Here is a 27,787-nt window from a genome sequence, read left to right as displayed (position 1 = left end):
ATCTTTAATAGATCAGCCAGCCAATTTTAGTATTTCTACTTTCTATCCATTCATTTCATTTTCCTTCAATATTTCAAATTATTTGCACTGCACTGTTAATTTAAATTAACTTCTTCATTTTTAATTTCCTTTTATGTTTCCTCCTTGAGGAAGCAGCATTTTTTTCACTCTTTTGACCATACTGTTTCCGTTGTGTTCAGATATTATCTCTCTTCAGCCCAGTTCTCTCTAACTTTTTGAAATCTTAAACTTTGAATTTCTGCTGTGTCAGATTAGGCGCTTACCATTGGAAAGCTAAGGAATTTGTGATAAACTTGTGTATGGGCAAAGAAAAAAGGTCAATGGGACAAGTATAGAAACTGGCAATGAGCAAATGCTAAACTTCAGAACCGCAGAGGACTAAAGTACAAAGATGGAATTGGAGGAATGAGAGACTTGGACAACTGCAGCATTGAGCATCCCCCAGAGTGAAAAAAAAATACAAGACCTGCTGGAATTCTCCAGGTCCAGTGGAGCTGGTTTTGGAGATAGGGAGAGGGGAATTGAGAAATAGAACTGGTGTTGGAGGTAGGCAAAGTGCGGTTGAGGAAACGGAGCTGGTTTTGAAGGTAGGGAAATTTGGGGGGTGGTGGGGGTGGGGTAGGTTTAGGAAATTGGTGGACAGGCTTTCCAATGTGTTTTGGTGTCTCGCATGGTTGCCAGAGCTGGTGGCACAGCAGCAAAGGTAACATTGTTAGGTAGGACCTGTTCAGAGATGTTATTACGCACCTCTGGAGTAGGTGAAACCTTAACCTGGGCCTCCTGGCTTAGAGATAGGAACACGACCAGTGGTGGGCTAATCAATAAGACAATTAGAGAGCGCTTTAGTGGCTGTTTAACTGAGTGGAGTGTAGTTCTGGAAGAATCATGCAACCCCCTGGCTGTGTTTTCACTTGAAGTTAGGCTGCATTGCTGGTGGCAACATTACAGGTGAACGAGATTTAACATTTTTGGGAACAGTCAATCTGAACAGGAATCTGTTTTCAGTTTCTTACCAATAGCCACTTTCTGACTGCATTGTAAATATTAATTTCCAATTGAAAACAATGTGACGAGATACAAGCCACACTTCAAAAGAATCTCTCCCTTTCTGCCACTGACACTGTTTGTGCACATGTGCAGGACATACTCAACACATTGTGTTGTGGTGCAAATAAACAGCTTGAAATAGACGAAAACACGTGGAAAAGCTCAACAGGTCAAGCAGCATCTTTGCAGAAACAGGATTAACCTTTCTGGTTGATGACTCTGTGATCTTAAAGAGGCGGCTAATTAACAATCCACCTTGTTCAGGCCATTGACCTGAGACGTTAACTGGGTTTCTCTTTGCAGATGCTTCCTGACCTACTGAGGCTTGCCAGCTTTGTTTTCTTTTTTAAAAAATTATTTCAGACTTCCAGCATATGCAGAGCTTTGCTTTTGTGGTGGCTTTCAATGATACAGGCAAGAAAAAAACTGGGACTGCTGTCTTCACCCTGTTTGGTGGGGAGGTTGTGGAGATGCATGTTCACAACCATCACAGATCTCCACTGGCTGAGTGTCAGCATCATTCCCTCCTGATCACACTATGGCTGCTGCCAATGGATTACACTACCCTGAACTCCTGACTTTGATACCCGACTGTGGTTCCCAACTGGTTGGCGAACATAGAGGTGCTCCTTTAATTGGCCACCTCCCATACAATCGTACAAGAATGTGCACTATTGACATGAGTAAGATTGTGGAAATTAACCCAATGCAAGTCTTGAAGGTTTCAGTCAAGTAATCAAAGGGAACACAAGCAGGAAAGAATCACATGTGGAAAGATGCATTTTATTACTTTGCCTTCCTACAAAGTCATGTGAAAATTGACTAATGTAAATTCAATTTCTTTTCAATAGGTTTCTGTCTAGGTTTGAATCAATCTAGACAAGACTGGTGTACTTTCCCAATTGAATCATTATTTCAGTTATATTGATCTTCTCAACATTATGATCTATTCTCCATTAGAAACTGGCAATAAGTGATGTCTTAAATAATCTGCTTCAATCACTGTTTTGTTTTATTTCTATGATCTTCATTTGAGATTGATAACTTATTGAAAAATCACTGTGGTTTCTCAGTTGTGTGAAGTTGTCTATTTCTGTTGGGAGCTGACATTTTATGGCAATTTCGAAACTGAAATGAGGGAACCCAACTGATCTTGTTGAAAATTAAAATGTTTTTAACTCTACAACTGGTACAATTTGTGCAGAAGGAATCGATAGTGCTGTAACAGAAACTGAAATTGCTGGAGCAACTCAGCAGGTCTGGTAGCATCTTTGGAGAGAAAGCAGAGTTAACATTTCGAGTCCAGTGACGCTTCAGGACTCAGCAGCTGGGAAAAGGTGGTATATATGCTGAAGACAGGGGAGTGTGTGTGTGTGAGCGTGCTTTTTTTTGGGGGGAGGGGTTAAAGAGTGAGTGAGGAAAGGTGAGTGGATAGGTGGAGTCGAGCCCAGAGACACAGATATGAAAGGGGTAGGCAGATAAAAGGACCTTTAGTAGTAAGCCAGGACACAAGATTTGATTTGATTTATTATTGTCACATGTACCAAAATAGTGAAAAGTATTGTTTTACATTCTAACCAGACAAGTCAGACCCTACATAAATATATTCGGGTAATAGAATAGAATACAAAATAGTGCTCCAGCTGCAAACAAGATGCAGAGAAAGATCAACTCTCATATGAGGTGTCTGAGTTTTAGATTACTTACAGTATAGAAACAGGCCCTTTGGCCCAATAAGTCCACACCGACCCGCCGAAGCGCAACCCACCCATAAGCCTACATTTAGCCCTTACCTAACACTACGCACAATTTAGCATGGCCAATTCACCTGACCTGCACATTTTTGGACTGTGGGAGGAAACCGGAGCACCCGGAGGAAACCCACATAGACACGGGGAGAATGTGCAAACTCCACACAGTCAGTCGCCTGAGTCGGGAATTGAACCCGGGTCTGTTCATAAGTCTGATAACAGCGGGGAAGGAGCTGTTCTTGAATCTGTTGGTATGTGTTTTCAAACTTTTGTATCTTCTGCCCAATGGAAGAGAGCATAACCGGGGTGGGAGGGGTCTGTGATTATGTTGGCTGCTTTCCCAAGGCAGTGGGAAGTATAGATTGAGTCGATGGAAGAAAGGCTGGTACAATGACAACATTCAAAAGGTATTTGGATGTGTACGTGAATAGAAACGGTTACAGGGATAAGGGCCAAATGGGACTAGATTAATTTGGGATATCTGATCAGCATGGACAAGTTGGACAAAAGGGTCTGTTTCCATGCTGTACATCTCACTCGATGACACTAAACACCATGTTTTCCTCCTGCTATCAATTCTGATTAACAGACTCAATGTTAACTCTGCTTTTTCTCCACAGATGCTGCTAGACCTGCTGAGTTTTTCCAGCAGTTTTTGTTTAAGACTTGCAGCATCCACAGTTCTTTGTCTTGTTGTGTTGATATTGCTGTATTTGACTAAAAAGTACTTTAATCTTCCACTCCTTTACTCAGATACAATAAAAGGCAAATTGATTTGAATAGAAACTTCCCCGATGCCTTTGAAAATAACACTTTATTATTAGAATTGGAAACCAGTGCAATAATGGATTGGATTGAAAAAAACGTGGCACGATTTGAACCAGAAACCAGAGCAATAATGAGGTGGATAATGAATGAAACCTTTGTTCTATCTACAAGTTTGCATGGAGGGGCTCTTGTAGCCAGTTATCCATATGACGACATACAACCAGGTAATGTAGCTGAAACATTGCCTTTTTGAAAAGGATGCAAACTAATTGTACAGTTATTAACACTGTGTTGATTACTTGCTCGGTGTAAAGATACTGAAGATTTCTTCTATGATATGGGCGGCACGATGGCACAGTGGTTAGCACTGCTGCCTCGCAGCGCCAGAGACCCGGGTTCAATTCCCGCCTCAGGCGACTGACTGTGTGGAGTTTGCACATTCGTAATCTAATCTAATCTAAAGATATTTAAAGTTTACTATTTAACATTACTGCATTTTAATGCATTAATTATTTGGACCTTTTTTTGTAAAGTTCTGTGCTTTGAAGTGATAATCATATTCTAATTTATGACTGGGACCCATTTTCTTTTACTCGTAAATGTGGGTGTTGCCTTCTGAGCTAGCTTTTATTGCCCATCCCTAATTATCCAGAGGGCAGCTCAGAATCATCCACATTACTGTGGGTCTGGAGTCACATGTAGGCCAGACCAGGTAAGGGCAATTGCCTCCTCTAAAAGATATTTGTGAACCAGGTGGGGTTATCCAACAATTGAAATGGTTTCATGATCATCATTAGACTCTCAAATTCAGACTTTTATTGAATTTAGATTCCATGATATGCCATTGCAGGATTTACACCCAGGTCCCCAAAACATTATCTGGGTCTCTGGATTAGTAGTCCAGTGATAAAACCACTAGGCCATTAAATGATGGTCCAAAGCGGCCTCAATAGTAGAACAGGCAAAAGGTGTCTGTATCTCACTCGCAGCAGATGGAAAGTGTTGCTTGTTATCATGATTCAACATGTCCTGTGGACATTGATGCCGCGTGCTCCTGGACTTGAACCTAGCTGTGCACAGACCAGCAAGTGTTTTCCTTAATGAAGCCCTCTCCACAGGCATGCAGGCAAAGCTCCTGTAAATCCACTTCAAAGAATCAGAGGTAGTATTTCTCCACTGTTGACTGAAGTCCAAGGAAGGACAAAGAAAATGCTTCATAGACATATTGGAGCTTACCCTGAAGCATGGTTAGAGATGAGGCAGCTACCAAACATTCAAATTGGTGACCACTTGACTATCAAAATGCCTCATGCTTTGGCTCAGTGAGGATGCAGGTTGGTGGCTGTGATTTAAAGAAAAAAAAGCACATCATGTAACAACCAAAGCACAATACTGTACTGGGGATGCTGGAGACAATGAGAGAGAATGCTAAGGAAACTCAGCAGGTCTGGCAGCAAGTTGAGAGGAAAAACCGTGAATGTTTCCGATCCAATGTGATTTTTTCAGTTCTGAAGAAAGAATCCTGGTCGATGGGAATCCACTATGCCAGATGTAGGACCGCCCAGACAAAATCCTATCTTATACATTTAGGAGATTGAGAGTACATTATGGAAATGGGTTGGACTAGCCAAGTTGAAGGAGCAGATTGGCCATTGAGCCAAAACCTGCAATGTAAAGCAAGACCACAGCATCATTGCCATCTGGTGATCGGAGTAATTCCAAGTTAAAATCACGCAACACCAGGTTATAGACCAACAGGTTTACTTGGATGTACAAGCTTTCGGAGCGCTGCTCCTTTGTCAGGTGGCTGACGAAGAAGCAGCACTCCAAAAGCTTGTACTTCCAAATAAACCTGTTGGTCTATAACTTGATGTTGTGTGATTTTAACTTTTGTCTGCCCCAGACCTACACCGACATCTCCACATCAGGAGTAATTCCAAACATTTCTGCACCCATATTGCCAGATCAACCTTCAACTTCTCTGATCATTCAGTTATGCTTTAAAGTCCAACATTCTTAAAACTTAACCTTGAATTTGCTATGATATGTTTGCAGTATAATTGCTTTAACTCCATGACACTCACCGATTGTCTGTCTGAAACAGATCACTGTGTTTATTCTTGAGGTTTCTTCAGCTTCATAACTAAACTTGAGTTCCTCCCTCTCTGTGAAAGCCATAGATTACTCTGGCTACAGCAGGTGTCCTGATGATGATGTCTTTGTGTATCTTGCGAAGAATTATTCTTACAGCCACGCCACCATGTACAACGGGGATGAATGTGTAACCACCCCAAATTTCAAGGATGGAATTACCAATGGAGCTGATTGGTATTATTTTTCAGGTAAACCTTGTAGCTGTTTACAAATCAGATTGTGATTATCTTTAATTCCTACCCAGAATGAATACAAAGAACCATGATGGAGAACTCTGATATGCAGGTTAATTACCTGCTTATTTATTGGGGGGGGGGTTGTAGAAGTCAAAGTTCTTGTCCTTTTTCAAAACATCTGTCCCTTGCAGATCACTCACTCAGAAATAAATTTTGTTTTGTAATCCAGTAGAACTCTCTTCAACACTATGGGATGAAAAAGTTAAATTTGGTGATTATTTTTAACCAGTAAACAGCTGTGATAAATTTAGTTTTGCAAAGGCTCAAATGTAATTTGACTGTGTTTTGAGACTGCTGTTAAACTGGTTTCCAGACTCGTTTTGGAAACCCATCTGCCCACAGCTAAGCAGGCATTACCCGGGATGAGAAATGACTTAAGCAGTGATCATTGGGGGCTGCAAAAGAGTTTTTTCCCTCATTTTTACCTCCTGATTTGTCTGGAAAGGGCAGGATGCTCCTTTAGCTTCATGGTGCTGCCCTGGGCACCATGCTGTGTTCCAACATTCGTAGCCATCACGTTTTAATGATGTAAGGATAAAAAAAACTAACTTCCCATTGAATCCTCAGACACAGTGTAGCAATAACAGTCAACACTTGCATTTCTATAGCCCCATTTCACGTAATTGGAAGTCAGTTCACTCAGCTGGCTAACTGGCTTGAATATGGCGCAGACTAGCACTGTGAGGAAAGGAAATTCTGGAGAATGAAGAATAATTCCAAACTGAAAGACACTTACGTTAATTTATGGATCTTTGACTGAATCCAGAAAGTGAGTGTCCGGCGACGGTTCTTCCCTGTAGGCATTAGTGTTCAGATGGGTGTAGTTGCTGAAGATGTAGAATTCCTTTCAAAATGGATGAAGGTGCAGTGAATTGATGTTTACAATCTATCCCTGCCCCATGACTTCTCAATCAGCTTGCACCAGTTGACGCAATCGCTTATAACATACTCCTCCAACACGTCTGGATGTCCTCACCCCCGAAATACAAATGGGTAGCTTCCGGGTATATTAAGTAATAAGGAGTTGCAAACAGAATATTGACTTTTATACAAGGTGGGGGGACTTTTAAAGGAAGGGAATCTTGCTACAATTGTGCAGGGCATTTGGTGAGAGCACACCTGGAGTACTGTGTATTGGTCCCTGTATTTAGGGAAGGATTTACTTTCATTGGAGGCAGTTACGGTAATGTTCATTAGTGGATTTCTGGTACAAAGAAAAGTTCTTTTAATGAAGGCAGATTGAGCCGATACTCAGTGGATTACAGAAGATTGAGACATTTTTAAAAATCTGAGATGCTGCAAAGGCTTTAACAGCTGGGTTAATGTTTCCCTTGGGGATTTATAAAACGAAGGGACAGTAGAGTCACAGATGTACAGCATGGAAACAGACCCTTCGGTCCAACCCGTCCATGCCAACCAGATATCCCAATCCAAACTAGTCCCACCTGCCAACCCGGCCCATATCCCTCCAAACCCTTCCTATTCATATACCCATCCAGATGCCTTTTAAATGCTGCAATTGTACCAGCCTTCACCACATCCTCTGGCAGCTCATTCCATACATGTACCATCCTCTGTGTAAAAAAAAAAAAGTTGCCCCTTAGGTCTCTTTTATATCTTTCCCCTCTCACCCTAAACCTATGCCCTCTAGTTCTGGACTAACCAACCCCAGGGAAAAGACTTTGTCTATTTATCCTATCCATGCCCCTCATGATTTTGTAAACCTCTATAAGGTCACCCCTCAACCTCCGATGCTCCAGGGCAAACAGCCCCTACCTCTCCCTAAAGCTCAAATCCTCCAACCCTGGCAACATCCTTGGAAATACTTTCTGAACCCTTTCAAGTTTCACAACATCATTCCGATAGGAAGGAGACCAGAATTTCTCACAATATTCCAACAGTGGCCTAACCAATGTCCTGTATAGCCGCAACATGACCTCCCAACTCCTGTACTCAATACTCTGACCAATAAAGGAAAGCATACCAAACGCCGCCTTCACTATCCTATCTACCTGCAACTCCACTTTCAAGGAGCTATGAACCTACACTCCCCAAGGTCTTTTTGTTCAACAACACTACCTAGGTCCTTGCCATTAAGTGTATAAGTCCTGTTAAGATTTGCTTTCCCAAAATGCAGCACCTCACATTTATCTAAATTAAACTCCGTCTGCCACTTCTCAGCCCATTGGCCCATCTGGTCATGATCCTGATGTAATCTGAGGTAACCTTCTTCGCTGTCCACTACACCTGCAATTTTCATGTCATCTGCAAACTTACTAACTGTACCTCTTATGCTCGCATCCAAATAATTTATGTAAATGACAAAAAGTAGTGGACCCAGCACCGATCCTTGTGGCTCTCCACTGGTCACAGCCCTCCAGCCTGAAAAACAACCCTCCACCATCACCCTCTGTCTTCTACCTTTTGAGCCAGTTCTGTATCCAAATGGCTACTTCTCCCTGTATTCCATGAGATTTAACCTTTCTAATCAGTCTCCCATGGAGAACCTTGCCGAACGCCTTACTGAAGTCCATATAGATCACATCTATTGCTCTGCCCTCTGTAATATGGACATTTTGCAAGGTGTCACCATCTATTTCCCTACATTCTATATCTTCCATATCCTTTTCCACAGTAAACACTGATGCAAAATACTCATCTAGTATCTCCCCCATTTTCTGCGGCTCCACACAAAGGCCGCCTTGCTGATCTCTCAGGGGCCCTATTCTCTCCCTAGTTACTCTTTTGTCCTTAATATATTTGGATTCTCCTTAATTCTATTTGCCAAAGCTATCTCGTGTTCCCTTTTTTGCCCTCCTGGTTTCCCTCCTAAGTATACTCCTACTGCCTTTATACTCTTCTAAGGACTCACTCGATCTATCCTGTCCATACCTTATATATGCTTCCTTCTTTAATTTAAGATTAACATCCTGCTTACCTAAGAAGAGATGAGGAGGAATTCTTCTGATAAACGTGAACCTTTAAAATGCTATAGTTTGGACAGCTAATGGAGATAAGGTCATTGAATATATTCAAGGCTGAGGTAGACCCATTTTTGAAATATATTCTCGGGTTATGGGGACAGGCAGTAAAATGGAATTAAGGCAGAGATCAGATATTCCCAACAGTTCCAGAAAATCCAGTGCTTTTGCTATATATCAACATTTTGCTAATTATCAACATTATTGGGTGCTTTTTCATTGTTTTCATACCCCTGTGGTGACTGAGACCGGAAAACCATATCTGTTTCAACAGACATGCACAGGACAGTTATAGAGGATTGAGAGAATAAATATTCCTCTTTGAGAAATCTGACTTTATCAACTTAGGAATGGGATGAGCGAGAATCACAACTGAATTTAGACTTGTCACTAGCTGGAGGATTTGAATAATGATCAGTAGGAGGACCTTGCTAGATTTCCCCTCCTTAACTGGGCGGCACGGTGGCACAGTGGTTAGCACTGCTGCCTCACAGCGCCTGAGAACCGGGTTCAATTCCCGCCTCAGGCGACTGACTGTGTGGAGTTTGCACGTTCTCCCCGTGTCTGCGTGGGTTTCCTCCGGGTGCTCCGGTTTCCTCCCACAGTCCAAAAGATGTGCAGGGTCAGGTGAATTGGCCATGCTAAATTGCCCGTAGTGTTAGGTAAGGGGTAAATGTAGGGGTATGGGTGGGTTTCGCTTCGGCGGGTCGGTGTGGACTTGTTGGGCCGAAGGGCCTGTTTCCACACTGTAATCTAATCTAAAAAAAACTTGGAGCATTTTGCCACCTTTAACAGCTTTTCCACTGGCTAAGATCAGCGAGCTCAGCTAAATCTGTAAATTGTTACTCGTTATGACTTATTTCCATCCTGAATACACTTATTAGAACTTGGTATTGTAAATGAAATACTGGATGACCCATCAATTCACCATCCCTAATTCATTTCCCATTTATGTACTACAACTGCAAAGCCAATTTTCCATTTCCAGTGATATGTCCCTAGAATAATATATACACATAATTATTTTTGTCATCTGTTAACCATTTGTCAGTCTTTAACATCGGCTCAAATATATATTTTGAAGAAAAAAATATGAAGCAAATATAACTATCAGAATATGTTATGAAGAAATGATATCAACTTTCAAATTTTTTTCTGTTAGGTGGAATGCAAGACTTCAACTATATTTGGGGACAATGCTTTGAGCTAACTATAGAGATGTCATGTTGTAAAAATCCACCAGCATCCTATTTGGAGGAATACTGGAATGACAATAAAGAATCCCTGATTAATCTCCTCAAACTTGTTCATCTTGGTATGTACAAATTCTCATCTCTTGGGCAACAGCAATGGGGTAGGTAGCTGTGTTTACTTGAACATCAAATTTATTTTGTCATAAATTGGACATGTTCAAAGGACCAAATCATTCCATCATTATTTGATATCTAGTTCATTTAATTATGTTGGTGATCACTTTGTCTGCTTATTTTTTTCATTGGTTCTAGTTCTGAAGAGCCACTGAATATGTTGTATGTTTGGTTTGGCCACCTAGCAACTGTGTGTAGCTTTACAGAAGCATAACTGACTCTGTTGAAGCCAAGATTCTTCTTTCTCTGAGTCTTTGTCTTTTTCATAATGTAATAGAATCATAGAATTCACAGTGTGGAAAGAGGCCATTCAGCCCATTGAGTCTGCACTGACCCTCTGAAGATATCCCACCCAGACCCATAACCCCAAATTTACCATGGCTAATCCACCTAGCCTGCACACCCTGGAAACTACAGGGCAATTTACCAAGGTTAACCCACTACCAGTACATCTTTGGACTGTGGGAGTACCTGGAGGAAAACCACACAGACAAAGGGAGAATGTGCAAACTCCACACGGACAGTCACCTAAGGCTGGAATCGAATGTAGGTCCATAGCTAACCATGCCCCATAATCTTTAATCATCACAGTGAGAGGTATTATACTGTTCTGGGTATCAACATTTTCATACCTATATACTACAGAATATTTAATCTAAATGGTATTTGAACCAGTACTTTCTAATTGTCTAGAAACATTTTAGTTGTAATCTATAATCTGACTTGTACTTACTTAGTTCATTCCTCATTATATTTTGAGGAACGCACATCCACTAATATCATTTATTGTATCCGTTGCTCCCGATGCGGTCTCTTCTACTTTGGGGAGACTGGGCGCCTCCTAGCAGAGCGCTTTAGGGAAAATCTCCGGGACACCCGCACCAATCAACCACACCGCCCCGTGTCCCAACATTTCAACCGATTTCGCTGCTCCTTGGATGCTGCCTGAACTGCTGTGCTCTTTCAGCACCACTAATCCAGAAACTGGGTGATAAAGCCTACCACGTCCAGCCATCTTGAATACACTGACACCCTTCCTTGCAGAGGTCTGTCAATGGCCCCCTCAAAGGTCCACTGTATGTGAATTGTGACCCAGTGTATGAACTGGCGTTTTACACTGAACTCAGTGGTTTGAGGGACTACAAGAGGAAGGTGGTGGTCATCCCGAGGGTAGTACTGGACTTCCCTTTTGAGAGACAACAGAGGTACTCACCAGATCAAGGCCCAAGCTTAACCTGTAGTAACTCAGCATCTTTGGAGAGTGAAGCAGCTGTTATTCTCTGGGGCTGTTCCCCTTTCAATAGCTTTCCCCCTCCTCAGGGCATATAGCAGCACAGAATATCCCTCTGGAAGATTTCCCTGCATAATTCATGCTGACCCAGACAAACAGACGGAATCCATTGCAGGCTTAATGTAGCACAAGGCAGGCACTCCACCCCAATGCCTCTGGGATGTTTGTAAGATAATCCAGACCTATATTTCCTTTGCTGTGGGCCTTGGCTTATAAATACAGCTATTGAAGCTTCCAAGTTATTTTCACTGCCAATTATTTTTAAATTTGCAAAAGTAGAATACATGTAAAGAATAAATATATATAATTTTATGGAAGAGACAGATGCAAGACTGTTAAGTTACAATACATGTTTGTGAGATGGGTTTTAAGATTTTTCATTGTATTTGAGAGGAGCAATTGGAGGTTGAACACAGTTCAGAGTTCCAAGCTTCAAGCACAGCACAGAACTGTGCAGGAACATATCATGAATGGTAGTTCTGACATTGTTTGACCTGGGAAGTACTGGGACTTAAATTTGGCACAAATTGCAGAAGGTCCTAGGAGCAGCAAATACCTCCATTGCAGGGGACAGTAAGATGGAGGCAGAAATCCTTGCAACATTTCAGAAGTATTTAGATGTGCACTTGTGATAGCAAGGATACAAGGCTATGGGCCTGAAATAATTGCACAGAGGCCAGTATCCCTTCACCAAGTCACCCATTATTTAGTTGTGCACAGTACACTGGCTGTGGCCAGCCAGCTCAGAGTCAGTCCTCAACTGAGGAAATTCCAGTCTCCTAATTATATATTTTTTGAGGTAATCGCTGACTGGGGTCTGTGATAGATGGTTATGGAACAAAGAGGGAGAGACATACTGGCCCTCATCTTGTCTCCTGCAGATGCACCTGACATGACAGCATTGGTGAAATAAATGCACAGAGGCCAGTGTCCTGTCACCAAGTCACTCGTTATTTGCTAGCGCACAGAACACTGACTGTGATCAGCCAGTTCGGAATCAGTTCTCAACTGAGGAGATTCTAATCTCCTAGTAATATTAGTCATCCAAGGCTTTTCTGATTGGGGTTATCAAAGTAATCGTAGTTAACAAGGTCCACCTGGTTCTAATCACTACAGGGCCAAATGTCTGAAAATAGGATGAGAATACTTTTTGTTGGTGCAGACTTAATTGGGTCAAAGGGCTTTTCCTTACACATGCCCTCAGTGTGTAGTGTATACATAATAATGTGAGCAGCAGAGTTCTCTCACATAGAAACTCTCCATGAAACTCCTTGAATTGACACTTAGGGCTGTTTTATAATTATTTAATATCATTTTTGTTTATGCAGGTATAAAAGGACAAGTCCTGAACGTAAATGGTACTCCCATAAAAAATGCAAAAGTAGAGATTCAAGGCAGAAAAAACAAATACCCTTTTCGAACTAATGAATGGGGTGAATATTACAGACTCCTGTTACCTGGATTATATACTGTGAATGTAAGCTCAATTTATATGAATGACTCTTGTGCCTAGTCACATCTACCTTGCAGTATTTTGTTGTATTTATAATTAATGCAGACAGGCAGACCGTTCAATCCTTCTTTCTGTAAAGATGAGTTGTCACTCAACAGGTAATGGGCTCAGCTGGGCAATACAGCATTTACTCCAAGATTCAGCACTAACTTTGTACTGTAGCCTTTAGATTTTAAAAAGTATCTATATATAAACTGAACATACCTGCAAGCAAGGTAGAATGACCTATATCACTGGTGTTCAGTGAGTGGTTTCATGTAAAAGTCAAGATGAAGTGGCATAAGGATCTCAGAAAATCTTCAAGCAGCTTTTAAAAAACATCTTGGTTAAGTCCCAAGTCTTTTAAAACAAAATTGAAAGATCTGAAGACCTTTGTGTAGAAATCTGCAACATATGAGACTCTTTAGTCTATTATGCTCTGACTGAGTCTTTGAAACTGTCATTTCTTTGTCATTGAATTTCCATTTGAAGAAATTAGGCTAACAAAGTCTGTTCCATTCACTCAAAGAATTAGCTTCCAGTGAGCCGAGCGTGAGCGATCTACAATATTTTGTTTCTGGAAAACATTTACATGCACTCACCTTGCAGCACTTTATATTGAAACATTCTTCAAGATGAAGATCTTGAGATTAATTGTAGTCACAGGTTGACAGGATAGTGAAGAAGGTATTTGGTATGCTTGCCCTTATTGGTCAATGCTTGGAGAATAGGAGTTGGGAGGTCATGTTGCGGCTGTACAGGACATTGGTTAGGCCACTTTTGGAATAATGTGTGCAGTTCTGGTCTCCTTGCTATAGGAAGGATGTTGTGAAACTTGAAAGGGTTCAGAAATGATTTACAAGGATGTTGCCAGGGTTGGAGGATTTGAGCTACAGGGAGAGTTGAATAGGCTGGGGCTGTTCTCCCTGGAGCATTGGAGGCTGAGGGGTGACCTTATAGAGGTTTACAAAATTATGGATGGGATTAAAAGCCATGGTCTTTTTCCTGATGTTGCAGAGTCCAGAACTAGAGGGCATAGGTTTAAGGTGGGAGGGAAAAGATTTAAAAGGGACCTAAGGGCAACTTTGTCACGCAATGGGTGGTGTATGTATGGAATGAGCTGCCAGAGGAAGTGGTGAAGGCTGGGACAATTACAACATTTAAAAGGCATTTGGATGGGTATATGAATAGGAAGAATTTGGCTTATAGGCCAATGCTGGCAAATGAGACTAGATTAATTTAGAATATTGGTGTGTACTTGTTGGGCCAAATGGCCTGGTCCAAACTGTAGGCTTTCTAGGATTCAAGAATATCTGGTTGGCATGGACAAGTTGGACTGAAGGATCAGCTTCCTTGCCATGCAAGTCTATGACTCTATATTTTAACCACTAATTTTCAACACTCAGTTCAAATAAAGTATGATTGCCTGATTGCAATTTGAACAAAACATTCCAGCTGGAGTTTTTTTTATATTTTATCATGGGATCTGGGCTAGGCCTCCATTTATTGCCCATCCCCAAATGCCCAGTTTACTGTTAGGAGCCAGCCACATTACTGTGGAATCATGTGTAGGCCAAACCAGGAGAGGGTGGCAGTTTCTTTCCCTAAAGGACATTAGTGAACCAGATGGATTTTTCCTGACAATAGACGATGGATTCATGGTCACCATTAGACTCCTAATTCCAGACTTCTATTAAATTTGAATTTCACCATTTATCATGGGATTTGAACCTGTCTCCTCAGGACATGACCTGGATCTCTGGATTAACAGTCCAGCAATAATGTCACTCTGCCTTCATCTTCCCAGTGTGTGTGTACTCACTGTTGAGGATTATCATAGAATTTTACAGTGCAGAAGGAAGCCAGTCAGCCAGCTGTGTCTGTACCAGCTCCCAAAAGAACTATCGTGTGCACTCTTTCAATATACCAAACACAAACACATGCGCAGTCATAATCTGAATAAAAAGACTTGATTTGTGCGTTTCAGCCCTTTAATGTTGTTGGACACTTTGATGTGATTTCTGCAGATTTGTATATAGAGAAACAGGGAATAAAACAATTGATTGGTCCACAATGTCATCTTTCGCTTGTGTGCACCATCAAAACACTACAAGCTCCCTTCTCCATGGCCCCACACATCAAATAATCATTGTCATCTGTAAATCATTGGTCAGATAACATTTGGAGTATTGTGTTCAGTTCTGAGGTCCTTTTTTAAGGCAGGATATTAAAGCCCTGGACAGAATGCAAAGGAGATTTACTGGATGAATACCAGAAATGAGGGATTTTAGATGCAAGGTAAGTTTTTGGAGAAATTGGAACATTTAGAACATAGAACATAGAACATTGCAGCGTAGTACAGACCCTTCGGCCCTCAATGTTGCGCCAACCTATGGAACCAATCTGAAGCCCATCTAACCTACAGTATTCCATTCACATCCATATGCCTATCCAATGACTATTTAAATGCCCTTAAAGTTGGCAAGTCTGCTACTGTTGCAGGCAGTGCATCCATGCCCCTACTGCTCTCTAAGTAAAGAAACTACCTCTGACATCTGTCCTATATCTATCACTCCTCAATTTAAAGCTATGACCCTTTGTGCTAGTCATCACCATCTGAGGAAAAAGGCTCTCACTATCCACCCTATCTACCCTCTGATTATTTTATATGTCTCAATTAAGTCATCTCTCAACCTTCTTCTCTGTAACAAAAACAGCCTCAAGTCCCTCAGCCTTTCCTCATAAGACCTTCCTGTCATACCAGGCAACATCCTAGTAAATCTCCTCTGAACCCTTTCCAGAGCTTCCACATACTTCCAATAATGTGGTGACCAGAACTGTAAGCAATACTCCAAATGTGGCAGCATCAGAGTTTTGTACAGCTGCAACATGATCTCATGGTTCCGAAACTCGATCCCTCTACCAATAAAAGCTAAAACACCATATGCCCTCTCAACAACCCTATCAACCTGGGTGGCGACTTTCCAGGATCTATGTACCTGGAAACTGAGATCTCTCTGCTCATCTACTCTACCAAGAACCTTACCATTAGCTCAGTACTCTGCATTCCTTCTAAAGTGAATCACCTCATACTTTTCCACATTAAACTCCATTTGCCAAATCTCAGCCCAGCTGTGCAGCTTACCCATGTCTCTCTGTAACCTACAACATCCTTCTTCACTATCCACACCTCCACCGACCTTAGTGTCATCTGCAAATTTACTAACCCATCCTTCTATGCTTTCAACCAGGTCATTTATAAAAAAGACAAACAACAGTGGACCCAAAACAGAGACTCTAGCGGCACACCACTGATAACTGATGAATATTTACCATCAACTCTCTGTCTTCTTTAAGCTGACCAATTTCTGATCCAAACCGCTAAATCACCCTTAATCCCATACCTCCGTATTTTGTACAATAGTCTACCGTGGGGAATCTTATCAAACACCTTACTGAAATCCAGATATACCACATCAACTGCTTTACCTTCATCCACCTGTTTGGTCACCTTCTCAAAGAGTTCAATAAGGTTTGTGAGGTATGATCTACCCTTTAGAAAACCGTGTTAACTATCCCTAATCAACTTATTCCTCTCAAGAAGGTTATAATTCCTATTTCTTATAACCCTTTCCAACACTTTACCTACAACCCAAGTAAGGCTCACAGGTCTATAACTTCCAGGATTGTCTCTACTCCTTGAACAAGGGAACAACATTTGCTATCCTCCAGTCTTCTGGCATTATTCCTGTAGACCATGAACATCAAAAGAAGATATCTTCTTTTCCACCTATCCGCTCTGCGCTCTGCCCTCCTCCCTGGCCTATCACCTTCATCCCCTCCCCACTCACCTATTGTACTCTATGCTACTTTCTCCCCACCCCCACCCTCCTCTTTTATCTCTCCACGCTTCAGGCACTCTGCCTTTATTCCTGATGAAGGGCTTTTGCCCGAAACGTCAATTTTACTGCTCCTCGGATGCTGCCTGCACTGCTGTGCTTTTCCAGCATCTGCAGTCATTGTTTTGGCCCTAATCTTACTCTAGTCATTCTTTTATTCCTGATATACCTATTAAAAAGCTGGATGCAAGTTTGCTCGCTGAACTGGAAGGTTTGTTTTCAGACATTTCTTCACCATACTGGGTATCATCAGTGACCCTCTGGATGAAGCTTCACCTGGAGACTCACTGAAGATATTACCTAGTATGGTGATGAAACTGAAAATGAACCTTCCAGCTCAGCGAGCAAACCTACATCCAGAACCTCAACCTGAGCTACAAATCTTTGCAAAACTCAGTCACCTGTAAAAAGCCTTAAGGTTTTCCTTGATCCTATCCGCCAAGACTTCTCATGTTCCCTCCCCGCTCCTCTTAGCTCTCTCTTTTAGGTCTTTTCTGGCTAACTTGGAACTTTCAATCGCCCTAACTGAGCCATCACATCTCATCCTAACATCAGCCGTCTTCTTCCTCTTGACAAGAGATTCAACTTCCTTAGTAAACCACGGCTCCCGCACACGACAACTTCCTCCCTGCCTGACAAGTACATGCTTATCAAAGACATGCAGTAGCTGGTCTTTGAATAAGCTCCATATTTCAATTGTGCCCATCCCCTGCAGTTTCCTTCCCCATCCTATGCATCCTAAAACTTGTCTAATTGCATCATAATTGCCTTTCCCCCAGCTGTAGCTCTTGCCCTCCAGTGTATACTTATCCCTTTCCATCGTTAAAGTAAACATAACTGAATTGTGGTCACTATCACCAAAGTGCTCACCTACCTCCAAATCTAACACCTGGCCAGGTTCATTACCCAGTATAAAATCCATTATGGCCTCACCCCTTGTTGGCCTAACTACATAGTGTGTCAGAAAACCCTCCTGCACGCATTGGACAAAATCTGATCCATCTAAAGTACTTGAATTGTGGTATTCCCAGTCAATATTTGGAAAGTTTGAAGTCCCCATAACAACTACCCTGTCACTCCCGCTCCTATCGAGGATCATCTTTGCTCTCTGATCCTCAACATCTCTGGAACTATTTGGAAGCCTATAGAAACCTCCTAACAGGGTGACCTCTCCTTTCTTGTTTCTAATCTCAGCTCATACTACCTCAGTAGACGAGTCCTCCAACGTCCTTTCCGCAACCATAACACTGTCGTTGACTAACAATGCCACACTACCCGCTCTTTTACCATTTTCTCTGTTCTTACTGAAACATCTAAACACCGGAACCTGCAATAATCATTCCTGTCCCTGCTCTATCCATGTCTCTGAAATGACCACAAAATCGTAGATACCAACCCATGCTGCAGGTTCACCCACCTTATTCCATATGCTCCTGGTGTTGAAGTAGACACACTTCAGACCAACCTCTTGCTTACCGGTGCCTTCTTACGATCTTGAAGTCTTAGTTCTGACTTCACTACTCTCAACCACCTGTATACTTGAACTCCAACTACAGTTCCCATCCCCCCCCGCTGAATTAGTTTAAACCCACCTGAAGAGCATTAGCAAATTTCACCAGCAACCAACCCCCCCCGCCTCCGCAAGGACATTGGGGTTCAGGTGAAGACCATCCTGTTTGTAGAGGTCCCACCTATCCCAGAAAGAGCTCTAATTATCCAGGAATTCAAAACCCTCCCTCCTGCACCATTCCTGTAGCCATGTGTTCAACTCCTCTCTCTCCCTATTCCTCACTTCGTTAGCATGTGGCATGGGCAACAAACCAGAGGTAACAACTCTTTTTGTTCTAGCTGTAAACTTCCACCCTAGCTCCCTGAATTTCTGCCTTCAATCCACATCCCTTTTCCTACCTATGTCATTGGTGCCTATGTAGATCATGACTTGGGGCTGCTCCCCCTCCCCCACAAGGATCCCCAAAACACGATCAGAGACATCACACCAGGGTGGCAACATACCAACCGTGAGTCTTTCTTGTTCCCCCAGAACCTCCTATCTGTCCCCCTAACTATGGAGTACCAATGACTAATGCTTTGCTCCTCTTCCCCCTTCCCTTCTGAGCAACAGGGACAGACCTGTGCCCCATTGATTACCCCAGTAAGTCGTCCAACCAAAATAGCATCCAAAATAGTATACTTGTTGTTGAGGGGAATGGCCACAGGGGATCACTGCCTGGCGGTTCCCTTTCCGCCCCCTGACGGTAACCCATCTACCTTCTTCTTTTACTTGAGGTGTGACTATCTCCCTGTAACTTTTTTGAATAACCCCCTCCACCCCCTGAATGATCCAGAGTTTATCCAGCTCCAGTTCCCTAACACTGTTTTGAGGAGCTGGAGTTGGGTGCACTTCCCACAGATACAGTCAGGAGACACAACCAGTGATCCTTAGCTCCCACATTCTCCAGGAGGAATATTCAACTGCCCTAACCTCCATTCCCACTATTCTAAATTCCCAATGAGACTACTGAAAAACTTAAAAAAAAATAAACTAGTGGCCTTACTAAACTGACGCATAGAATCTTTTTTTTTGGTTAGAGGAGAAGGATGGGTGGGATACACTATCCGAGTAGTGGTTTGAGTAAAGCAACCACCCAAATATTAAGCCTCACTTACCCAGCAGTCCCGTGTTCACTCTTGCTCAGTGAGCGCTACCTGTACATGAGGTAAGCTTTTATATCTTTTAAAACTTTCCTTCCTGTCGGACCTCTGGTCTTCGCTGTCGCTCCTCCCACTCCAACTGCTGCTGAGAAAATGAAGAATGCTGAATTCCCAAGGAAAGCTTTTATATCTTTTAAAATTTATTTTCCTGTCAGGCCTCTGGACCGTGATGTCGCTCTTCCCATTCGAACAACCGCTGAAAAAATTAGCATAGATGTTTAAGAGGTGATAAAATAAAACAAGGGCATACTGGAGATTCTGAAACAAAACCAGCAATTGCCGCCAAAACTCAGCAGGTCTGGAAGTATCAGTGGGAAGAAGGCAGGGTTAACGTTTCGAGCCTGGTGACTCTTAAGCGTTGTAGAGATATACAGCAAGGGAACAGACCATTCAGTCCGACTCATCCATGCGAACCAGATATCCTAACCTAAGAGATTACCTTACTGGGTGTTCAAAATTATGAACGATTTTGACAGGGTAAAAAAAATATTCTATTTCTACTAGTTGGTATGTCAGTAACTAAAGCTTACAATTTCAAGATTGTCAACAAGAGAGCTAGGAGCGAGGGGAGAAACTCCCTTATTTAGAGAGTTGTTAGGATTTGGAATATACTGCTTGGGAGAATGGTGGAGGCAGTTTTCATGGAAGGTTTCAAAAGAGAATATATATTTGGAAGTAATAAATTTAGAGGGCTATGGAGATAGGGCTGGACAATGGGACTGACTGGGTAGCTTTTTCAGGAGCCAGTACAGACAAAATGGATTGAATGGTCTCTTTTTGTTCTGTATGATTCTATGATCCTCAAGAAAAAAAAAAGGTAGAGAAATTAAGAATCAACAAAGATATTCAAGCAAGGGTCAAATGTCTACACTCAATGTTCGACATGGGCTCACCACTCTCTGGATGAAGAAATTTCAGTATCCCTGTGATCCCTGGTTCAGGACTTCCAGTCATTGAAAACATCAATCCCTCGTGTATCTCGTGTGTTAGAATTTTATAGGTTTCTATGAGATCCTCTCTCATTCTTCTAAACTCCAGTGAATATAGCTCTAACTCATCTGGTGTCTCTTCCTACATCAGTCCTGCCAATCCAGGAATCAGTCTGGGGTAAACTTTTGAGCACTCCCTCCATAACCAGAACATTCTTCCTCAAATAAGGAGACCTAAACTGCATACAACACTCCAAATGTGGTCTCACCAAGGCCCTGTACAACTGCAGCAAGATATCCTTTCTCCTGGACTTGAAGCCTCTTGCTATGAAGGCCAAAGTCAGAAGTCTGATGACACCAGGTTATTGTCCAACAGTTTTATTTGAAATCACAAGCTTTCAAAGCATTGCCCCTTTGTTAAGTGAAATGAGAGAGAAGCACAGAATTAATGGGCAGAGAGATCAAAAGATCATACTCTTCATCTCACTTCACCTGACAAAGGAACAATGCTCTTAAAGCTTGTGATTTCAAATAAACCTGTTGGACAATAACCTGGCGTTACCTGACTTCTGACCTTGTCCACCCCAGGTCAATAAATTATGAAGGCCACGATACTACTTGCCTTCTTCATTGCTGACATGCTTACTTCCAGCAACTAGTGTACAAAAGATACTCAGATCTCAATGCACCTTCCCCTTTTCTCAATCTAACACCATCCAAATAATTGCAGCAAGACAACTTTACTCCTGTACTCAAATCCTCTCACAATGAAGGCCCACATGCTATTGTGTTCTTCATCACCTGCTCCACCTGCATGCGTTTCCTGTAAAATAGGCTACTCGTCTTAACAGATATTGTGAGTAATAGAAAGCCAGGAACCATGATAAAATACACATATTTTTCAAACATTAATCCAGAAATCAGAAGATTTGTTAATATAAGCAAAGTTCTATGTTTTATACAAAACTATAATTTACTCTCCCATCCTGTTTTGATTCTTTCATTAATTATATGTTCCTAAAATCAAACCATAGAAATTACCCCACAAAAGGCACTAACCTTTCAGATTCAGTTGTTGAAACTGTTCTAAATTGTGTGTTGAGTAATTTACTCGATCTCAAAGGAAAATATCTTGTTGTTGATAGTGATACAATAGAAATCTAACAAACTGAATCTTGTAACTTTTTATCTTCAAGGTTACTGTGCCAGGAGGTGGATCAAATATAACTGAGTTGCAGGTTTTGAATAACCTGCAAAATTTCTCTGCAATGGTCTTTGACTTTCACTTCAACATTACAGCCAATGGCTCGTCATCTTCGAATGTTGCTCTACAACAAGACTTTGGCACTGCAAGCGGATTACAGCAAAACGTAATTTTGTTGCTCTTAATTGTGATGTTCTCCGTTTTAATTTGTTAAATAATGGAGAGAGATGTTTTGATGCTATAAGTATAACCTACAGCCAAATCCTGTTGCAAACAAATCTGGTGAGACTTAGCGTGACAATCAAACCAAATCAGAACTGATGACTTTTGAATGTTTATTTTGAAATAGTGGTAAAATCAACTTTAATCTAAAAGATTGAAGTTCTGGAATTGTAAGTATTGTCACAGATTTATCATGTTAATGACCTTTCGATTGCATTGTGAAATCCTGATACTGGGGGAGTTCTCAGCACCTTAACCCAAGTTACCAGTATTATAAAAGATAAAGACAATCAACACTCGTAGCAGTTCTTACATGTATCTGATTTGATATGTTTCACAACGTGGAACATAAAAAACAAAAGCAGATGTTGGTCTTTCAACCATATGTTATTCTAACATATATTTGTAAACTTTACCACTTAATGTTTGAAGTCATGGCTGAGGTGCTTTGTTGAATTTGGGCATGTTTTATATTTAACACTGGACTATTATGTTAAGAGTTTATTTTACCATGAAGCATTTTACCAACTGTATTAAAATATTGAAGAGTTTACATTGGTTTACACAGGATTTACTTTGAATCTATAGCACAGAAACAGGCCATTTGGCACAACTACAAGATATAGAAGCAGAAGTTGGCCATTCAGTACATTAAGTCTGTTCCCGCCATTCAATGAGATCATGGCTGATCTGATAACTCTCAACTCCACGCTCCTGCCTTTTCCACATAACCATTAATTCATCTTTCTGATTAAAAATCTATCTCAGCCTTGAATGTACTAATGACCCAGCCTCGACAGCACTCTATGGTCAGTATATCCACAGGTTCTCCACCCTCTAAGAGAAAAAATTACTCATCCTCTGTCTTCAAAGGGTAACGTTTATTCTGAGATTGTACCTTATAGATATTAAACTAAACTTTGCTGGGTTAGTTGAAATTAAATGAGAAGGTAAAAATATATGAACCCTGATGATGATCTAATGATTAGAAAGGTCATTGTGTTTGCTGAAAGAATGTGTGTGTTTAGATTTTAAATTCTGTACTGGGAGTGAACTGTCACAGTGTCTTGGAAAGGCTTGTTTGAAATAGACACTGCTGGAAAGGAGAAACCAGAGAAATCTAAGGAGTTAAGCACAACAACGCCTCTTCTTCCTCAGGAGGTAAAGGAACTTTGGGCATGTCCATGAGGACTCTACCAACTTTTCCAGGTGCACCATAGAAAGCATTCTATCTGGATGCATCACAGCTTGGTACAGTAACTGCTCTGCCCAGGATTGTAAGAAATTACAGAGAGTAGTGAACACAGCCCAGACAATCACACAAACCAACCTCCCATCCACTGACTCCATCTACACCTCTCATTGCCTTGGAAAGGCAGCCAGCATCATCAAAAACTCCTCCCACCCCGGTTATAATCTCTTCCAACCTCTTCCATCAGGCAGAAGATACAAAAGCTTAACCACATGTACCAACAGATTCAAGAACAGCTTCTTTGCCGCTGTTATTAGACTTCTCAACAGACTTCTGAAAATTCAACTAGGCAAAAGTGAGTACTGCAGTTGCTCAAAATCAGAGTCTAGATCAGAGTGGTGCTGGAAAAGCACAGCAGGTCAGGCAGCATCTGAGGAGCAGAAAAATTGACGTTTCGGGCATAAGCCCTAAGCTTTTGTCCAAATCGTTGATTTTCCTGCTCCTCAGATGCTGCCTGACCTGCTGTGCTTTTCCAGGACACTCTAGATTTGAATTTTGAGAACTAGATTAATGTTGATCTTGTCTTCTGTGCACCTTCTCTGCAGCTGTAACTTTGTGTTCCTTGCTCTGTTCCATCACCCTATGTTCTTTGCGTCTTTGTATGGTGTGATCTGCCATACTGCACACACAACAAAACTTTTCACTATACTTTGATATATGTGATAATAATAAATCTAATCAAATCAATTGATTGAACCAGCTGTGGAAAATGACGTATTTGTGATGTTTGTCAGTGGTCAAACTGATCATTGACTGGAGTCTGGATAGTGACAAAGTTTGAATACACAGCCGAATTTGTAATGAAGAAGTGTATTAAGAAACTAGCTCAGAAAGTCATATGATCAGTGCTGGGGGAGAGGATAGAGCAGGATGATCATCTATTCCTGGTCTGATCCTCTGTCAAGTCCATATAAATGTGATTGTAAGCATTGTATGGGTAAGACCTTTGGAGTATTTTTGCCATGTACCTTGCTTTAATAAAGAATATTGGGTAGATCTCATTGTTAGAAATGCCCTGTGTTACTGATATTCAGAGTAAACCCAATGAACCACGGAGAGTGGGAATAAAAGCCTACAATGTCTGGTCCTAGACTCTCCCAAAAGGAGAAACAGCATCTCTATCGCTGTCAAACCCCAAAGAATCTTGCATGTTTCAATAAGGTCACCTCTTAATTTTCCTTAACTCCAATGAGTACAGGCCCAAACTACTCAACCTCTCCTCATTAGACACTCCGTCCAACCCCAGGATCAGCCTAGTGAAGCTTTTCTGGATTCCCTCCAATGCCACCCTATCTTTTCTTAGATAATGGACTCAAATCTATTCACGTCTGTAGTCTACACTAGCATTCATTGTCCACAAGAGTTTCCTCCCAGCCTTCTTCAATCAACATACCCTTGTCTTTCTTTCATCCTCATGTAATGATGTAGATTCCCCTTAAATATACTAAGTTCTACTATTTATCATTTTTTAAGGTTGCTCTTGAATTCCTTGTTGAATTTATTAGTAACTATTTTGAATTTCTGATCTCCAGTTTGAGACTCCTTGTTTGAAACAACTTCTTTATGCCTATTGTATTAAACCTTTTTCCTTGAGGTAACCTATTAGACTTGTATTTCTAGAGAAAAGAGGTCCCGTCTGTTCCACCTTTTCCTTATAATGTATCCTCCCGGTTCAGATATTCTCCTTGTACATCTTTTGTGGATATTCCCCACTTTCTCTATAACATATGAACATGGAGGAGTAGACCATTTGGCCCCTCGAACCTACTCCACCATTTAGTAAGGCTGTGGTTGATCTGATTATCACCACATATCCACATTCTAGCTTGCCCCTGATAACTTTTCATTCTTTTACTAAACTGGAATTTATCTACCTCTGCCTTAAAAATATCCAAAGTCTTGGCTTCCATTGGTTTCTCGGGAAGAAAGTTCCAAAGTCACATGATTGTCTGTGAAAATGTGGAGACCAATATGGTGCACAGTCCATGAAGTTTTAAAAGATTTAGTGCAATTCGTGCTTTATGGTAGAGATTGCAGTGTGAAGAAAGGCTAAAAGTGCATGTTACAATACATCAGAACTTTATCATGTAGAGAAATAGTTTCCTTCTACTTACACTCAGGATGTGGCTGACATGAGTGTTTCCTCTTAGACTGTGAACTACTGCAGTAGCCTAGAGATTTCTCTTCAGATGATCTCTTTAGGTGACTGCTTGGTTATGTAAAATGAGAATATTAGTGGGTGAACTCCATTCTCATACCAATTAGTTCTCATAGCCTATGGAATGGCTGAGCAAACAGTGCAGGTATACACTAGGAATGTGTGGTAGACATGGATCAGTCAGCAAGGCCTGCAACGGATCTAAAAATTAAAAACTATGGTTTACAGAGGGTAAGGGAGGCCTCTTGTGTTGGAGTTCTACCTCTGTGCCAGAAAGAAGAATCACTAGACCTGAAAAGTTGACTCTGCTTTGTCTGTACAGATGCTGTCAGACCTGCTGAGTTTCTCTAACAATTTCTACAGTCATCGAGTCACACAGCACATAAACAGACACATTGATCCAATAAGTACACACAGACACAAAGTAAACTAGCCCCACCTGCCTATGCTTGACCCATATCCCTCCAAATAGTTCTTATCCAAATACGTTTTAAACTTTATAACTGTCCCGCCACTCCCTCTGGAGGTTCATTTCATACACAAACAACTGTGTAAAATAAAATTGCCCCTCATGTCTTTTCTAAATTTTTGCTCCTCTCACCTTAAAAATATGCCCCGTAGTCTTGAAATCCCCCACCCTATGGAAAAGAATTCTGCTATTCACCTTAAGTCTATCCCTCATTATGTTATAACCCTCTATAAGGTCATCCCTCAACCTCTTACAATCCACTGAAAAACATTCCCAGCCTATCCAGTCTTTCCTTCTGTTTTTGTTTCTGAGCCAGGAGACCTGGGTTCATGTTCTACCTGCTCCAGGGGTACATACTAACATCTCTGAACAAACTGATTAGAAAATGTAAAGAAGGTCAGTGAGAGCTCTTGTGGTGCAATGTCCCTATCCCTGAGACAGGAGACTGAGGTTCTGTCTGCTCATGAGGTGTGTTATAAAAGCTCTGAACAGGTTGATTACAGAGGGTCAATGCAATATTTTTAATTCCCGGTGCTCTTACAGTTTAACAAAATTAACTTTACTCCTCTGTGCTCAGATGGAAGTCTGGAAATGACGGAAGGAATACGTATCTTTTGCAGAGAATGTTTCATGCACATGAGCATCAAGCCCAAAATGACAGGTTTTTTTGGGTACAATTATTCTCAATTGTTGGGCTATAGATTTTTCTGGACTGACCATCATTTTATTAAATAATTGGATTAAAGACTATTAAATTTCAATTTAAACAGTACTTATGTGTTTGAAAAAAATCCAGATATAGCTTCACAACTAGTGCAAACCTGGAAAGTGTAAAGGAATACGTTTGGCTGCTGTAAGTATTGGAAGACAACAATTAGTCTGAGATTTCTCACTCAAAAAAGTTTGCAGCCTCTGTTCAATGTATTTTTAGCTTAAAAATTTCTCATTACTTACAATGACTTCAAGTTTCAAATTCACTGTGCTTTCCAGAATACTTTCACTCAATTTAAAGATCACATGGGAAGAATTAGGGCCACAGAGTTTGTGACTCCACTTCGGACAAATAAAGAAAATGGGAAGGAGGGAGAGTTACTGCAGGAAAGTTATCTTTCTTGGCCTGTTTGAGCTATTGGCAATTCTTAATCTGAAGAGATTAAGAGTTGTGACGTCATTTTAAAAATATTTGAAACTACAATGGGTATTTATAAAGCTCAGTTAAACTACGCCGAGTTTTACAATGGTAAAACCCATCAATGTATCAGTTCACTTACACTGCTATCAAATCAGACAACATCGCAGCTCTCTTATGTGGGCCTTCTAATGCATGTACAGAGTTGTGCTTGTATCAGTCCAACACCATTCTGTACTTATAGTAAAAAACTATTGTGTCAGCTTTTCCTTAAATCAAGTGAAATTAATGAAGAGCATTCCCATGCAGAAAATGACCAGAAAGAGAAAGCAGTATGCGAAATAAAAGGTTTAAAACAAATTTACCCCAGGCTTGTACTGTGTTTGTTTCAAAATATTTATAAGAGTCATAGAGTGATAGAGATGTACAGAATGGAAACAGACCCTTCAGTCCAACCTGTCCACGCTGACCAGATATCCCAACCCAATCTAGTCCCACCTGCCAGCACCCAGCCCATATCCCTCCAAACCCTACCTATTCATATACCCATCCAAATGCCTCTTAAATGTTGTGTGAAAACGTTGCCCCTTAAGTCTCTTTTATATCTTTCCCCTCTCACCCTAAACCTATGCCCTCTAGTTCTGGACTCCCCGATCCCAGGGAAAAGACTTTGACTATTTATCCTATCCATGCCCCTCATATTTT

The 27,787-nt window shown here is 41.2% G+C and overlaps 2 protein-coding genes across 13 annotated transcripts in view; one reads left to right on the top strand and one right to left on the bottom strand.

The window, feature by feature from the left end:
• The window catches only part of LOC122559327 (carboxypeptidase M-like), an 80,938-nt gene extending 58,207 nt beyond the window's left edge, over positions 1-22,731 (top strand). For 2 of the 3 annotated variants that reach the window (XM_043708707.1, XM_043708706.1), the window contains 5 exons: positions 3,573-3,811; positions 5,762-5,929; positions 10,121-10,273; positions 12,945-13,093; positions 21,845-22,731. In XM_043708707.1, the coding sequence (XP_043564642.1) occupies positions 3,573-3,811; positions 5,762-5,929; positions 10,121-10,273; positions 12,945-13,093; positions 21,845-22,066 (931 nt within the window). In that variant the 3' untranslated portion in view covers positions 22,067-22,731. The remainder of the gene's footprint in view (positions 1-3,572; positions 3,812-5,761; positions 5,930-10,120; positions 10,274-12,944; positions 13,094-21,844) is intronic. The other variant, XM_043708708.1, reaches the window with a different exon arrangement.
• The window catches only part of mdm2 (MDM2 proto-oncogene), a 76,549-nt gene continuing 53,110 nt past the window's right edge, over positions 4,349-27,787 (bottom strand). For 2 of the 10 annotated variants that reach the window (XR_006314402.1, XR_006314398.1), the window contains 2 exons: positions 19,675-19,801; positions 15,086-15,343 (listed from right to left, as the gene is read on the bottom strand). The gene's annotated coding sequence lies outside the window, so the exon portion shown is untranslated. The other 8 variants (XR_006314401.1, XR_006314399.1, XR_006314403.1 and 5 more) reach the window with 8 other exon arrangements.

Source organism: Chiloscyllium plagiosum, chromosome 19 (genome assembly GCF_004010195.1).
Source record: "Chiloscyllium plagiosum isolate BGI_BamShark_2017 chromosome 19, ASM401019v2, whole genome shotgun sequence".
In the NCBI taxonomy this organism is placed as follows: domain Eukaryota; kingdom Metazoa; phylum Chordata; class Chondrichthyes; order Orectolobiformes; family Hemiscylliidae; genus Chiloscyllium; species Chiloscyllium plagiosum.
The sequence above is the reverse complement of the archived record's forward strand: the minus strand, read 5'-3'. Positions and strand labels throughout refer to the sequence as shown.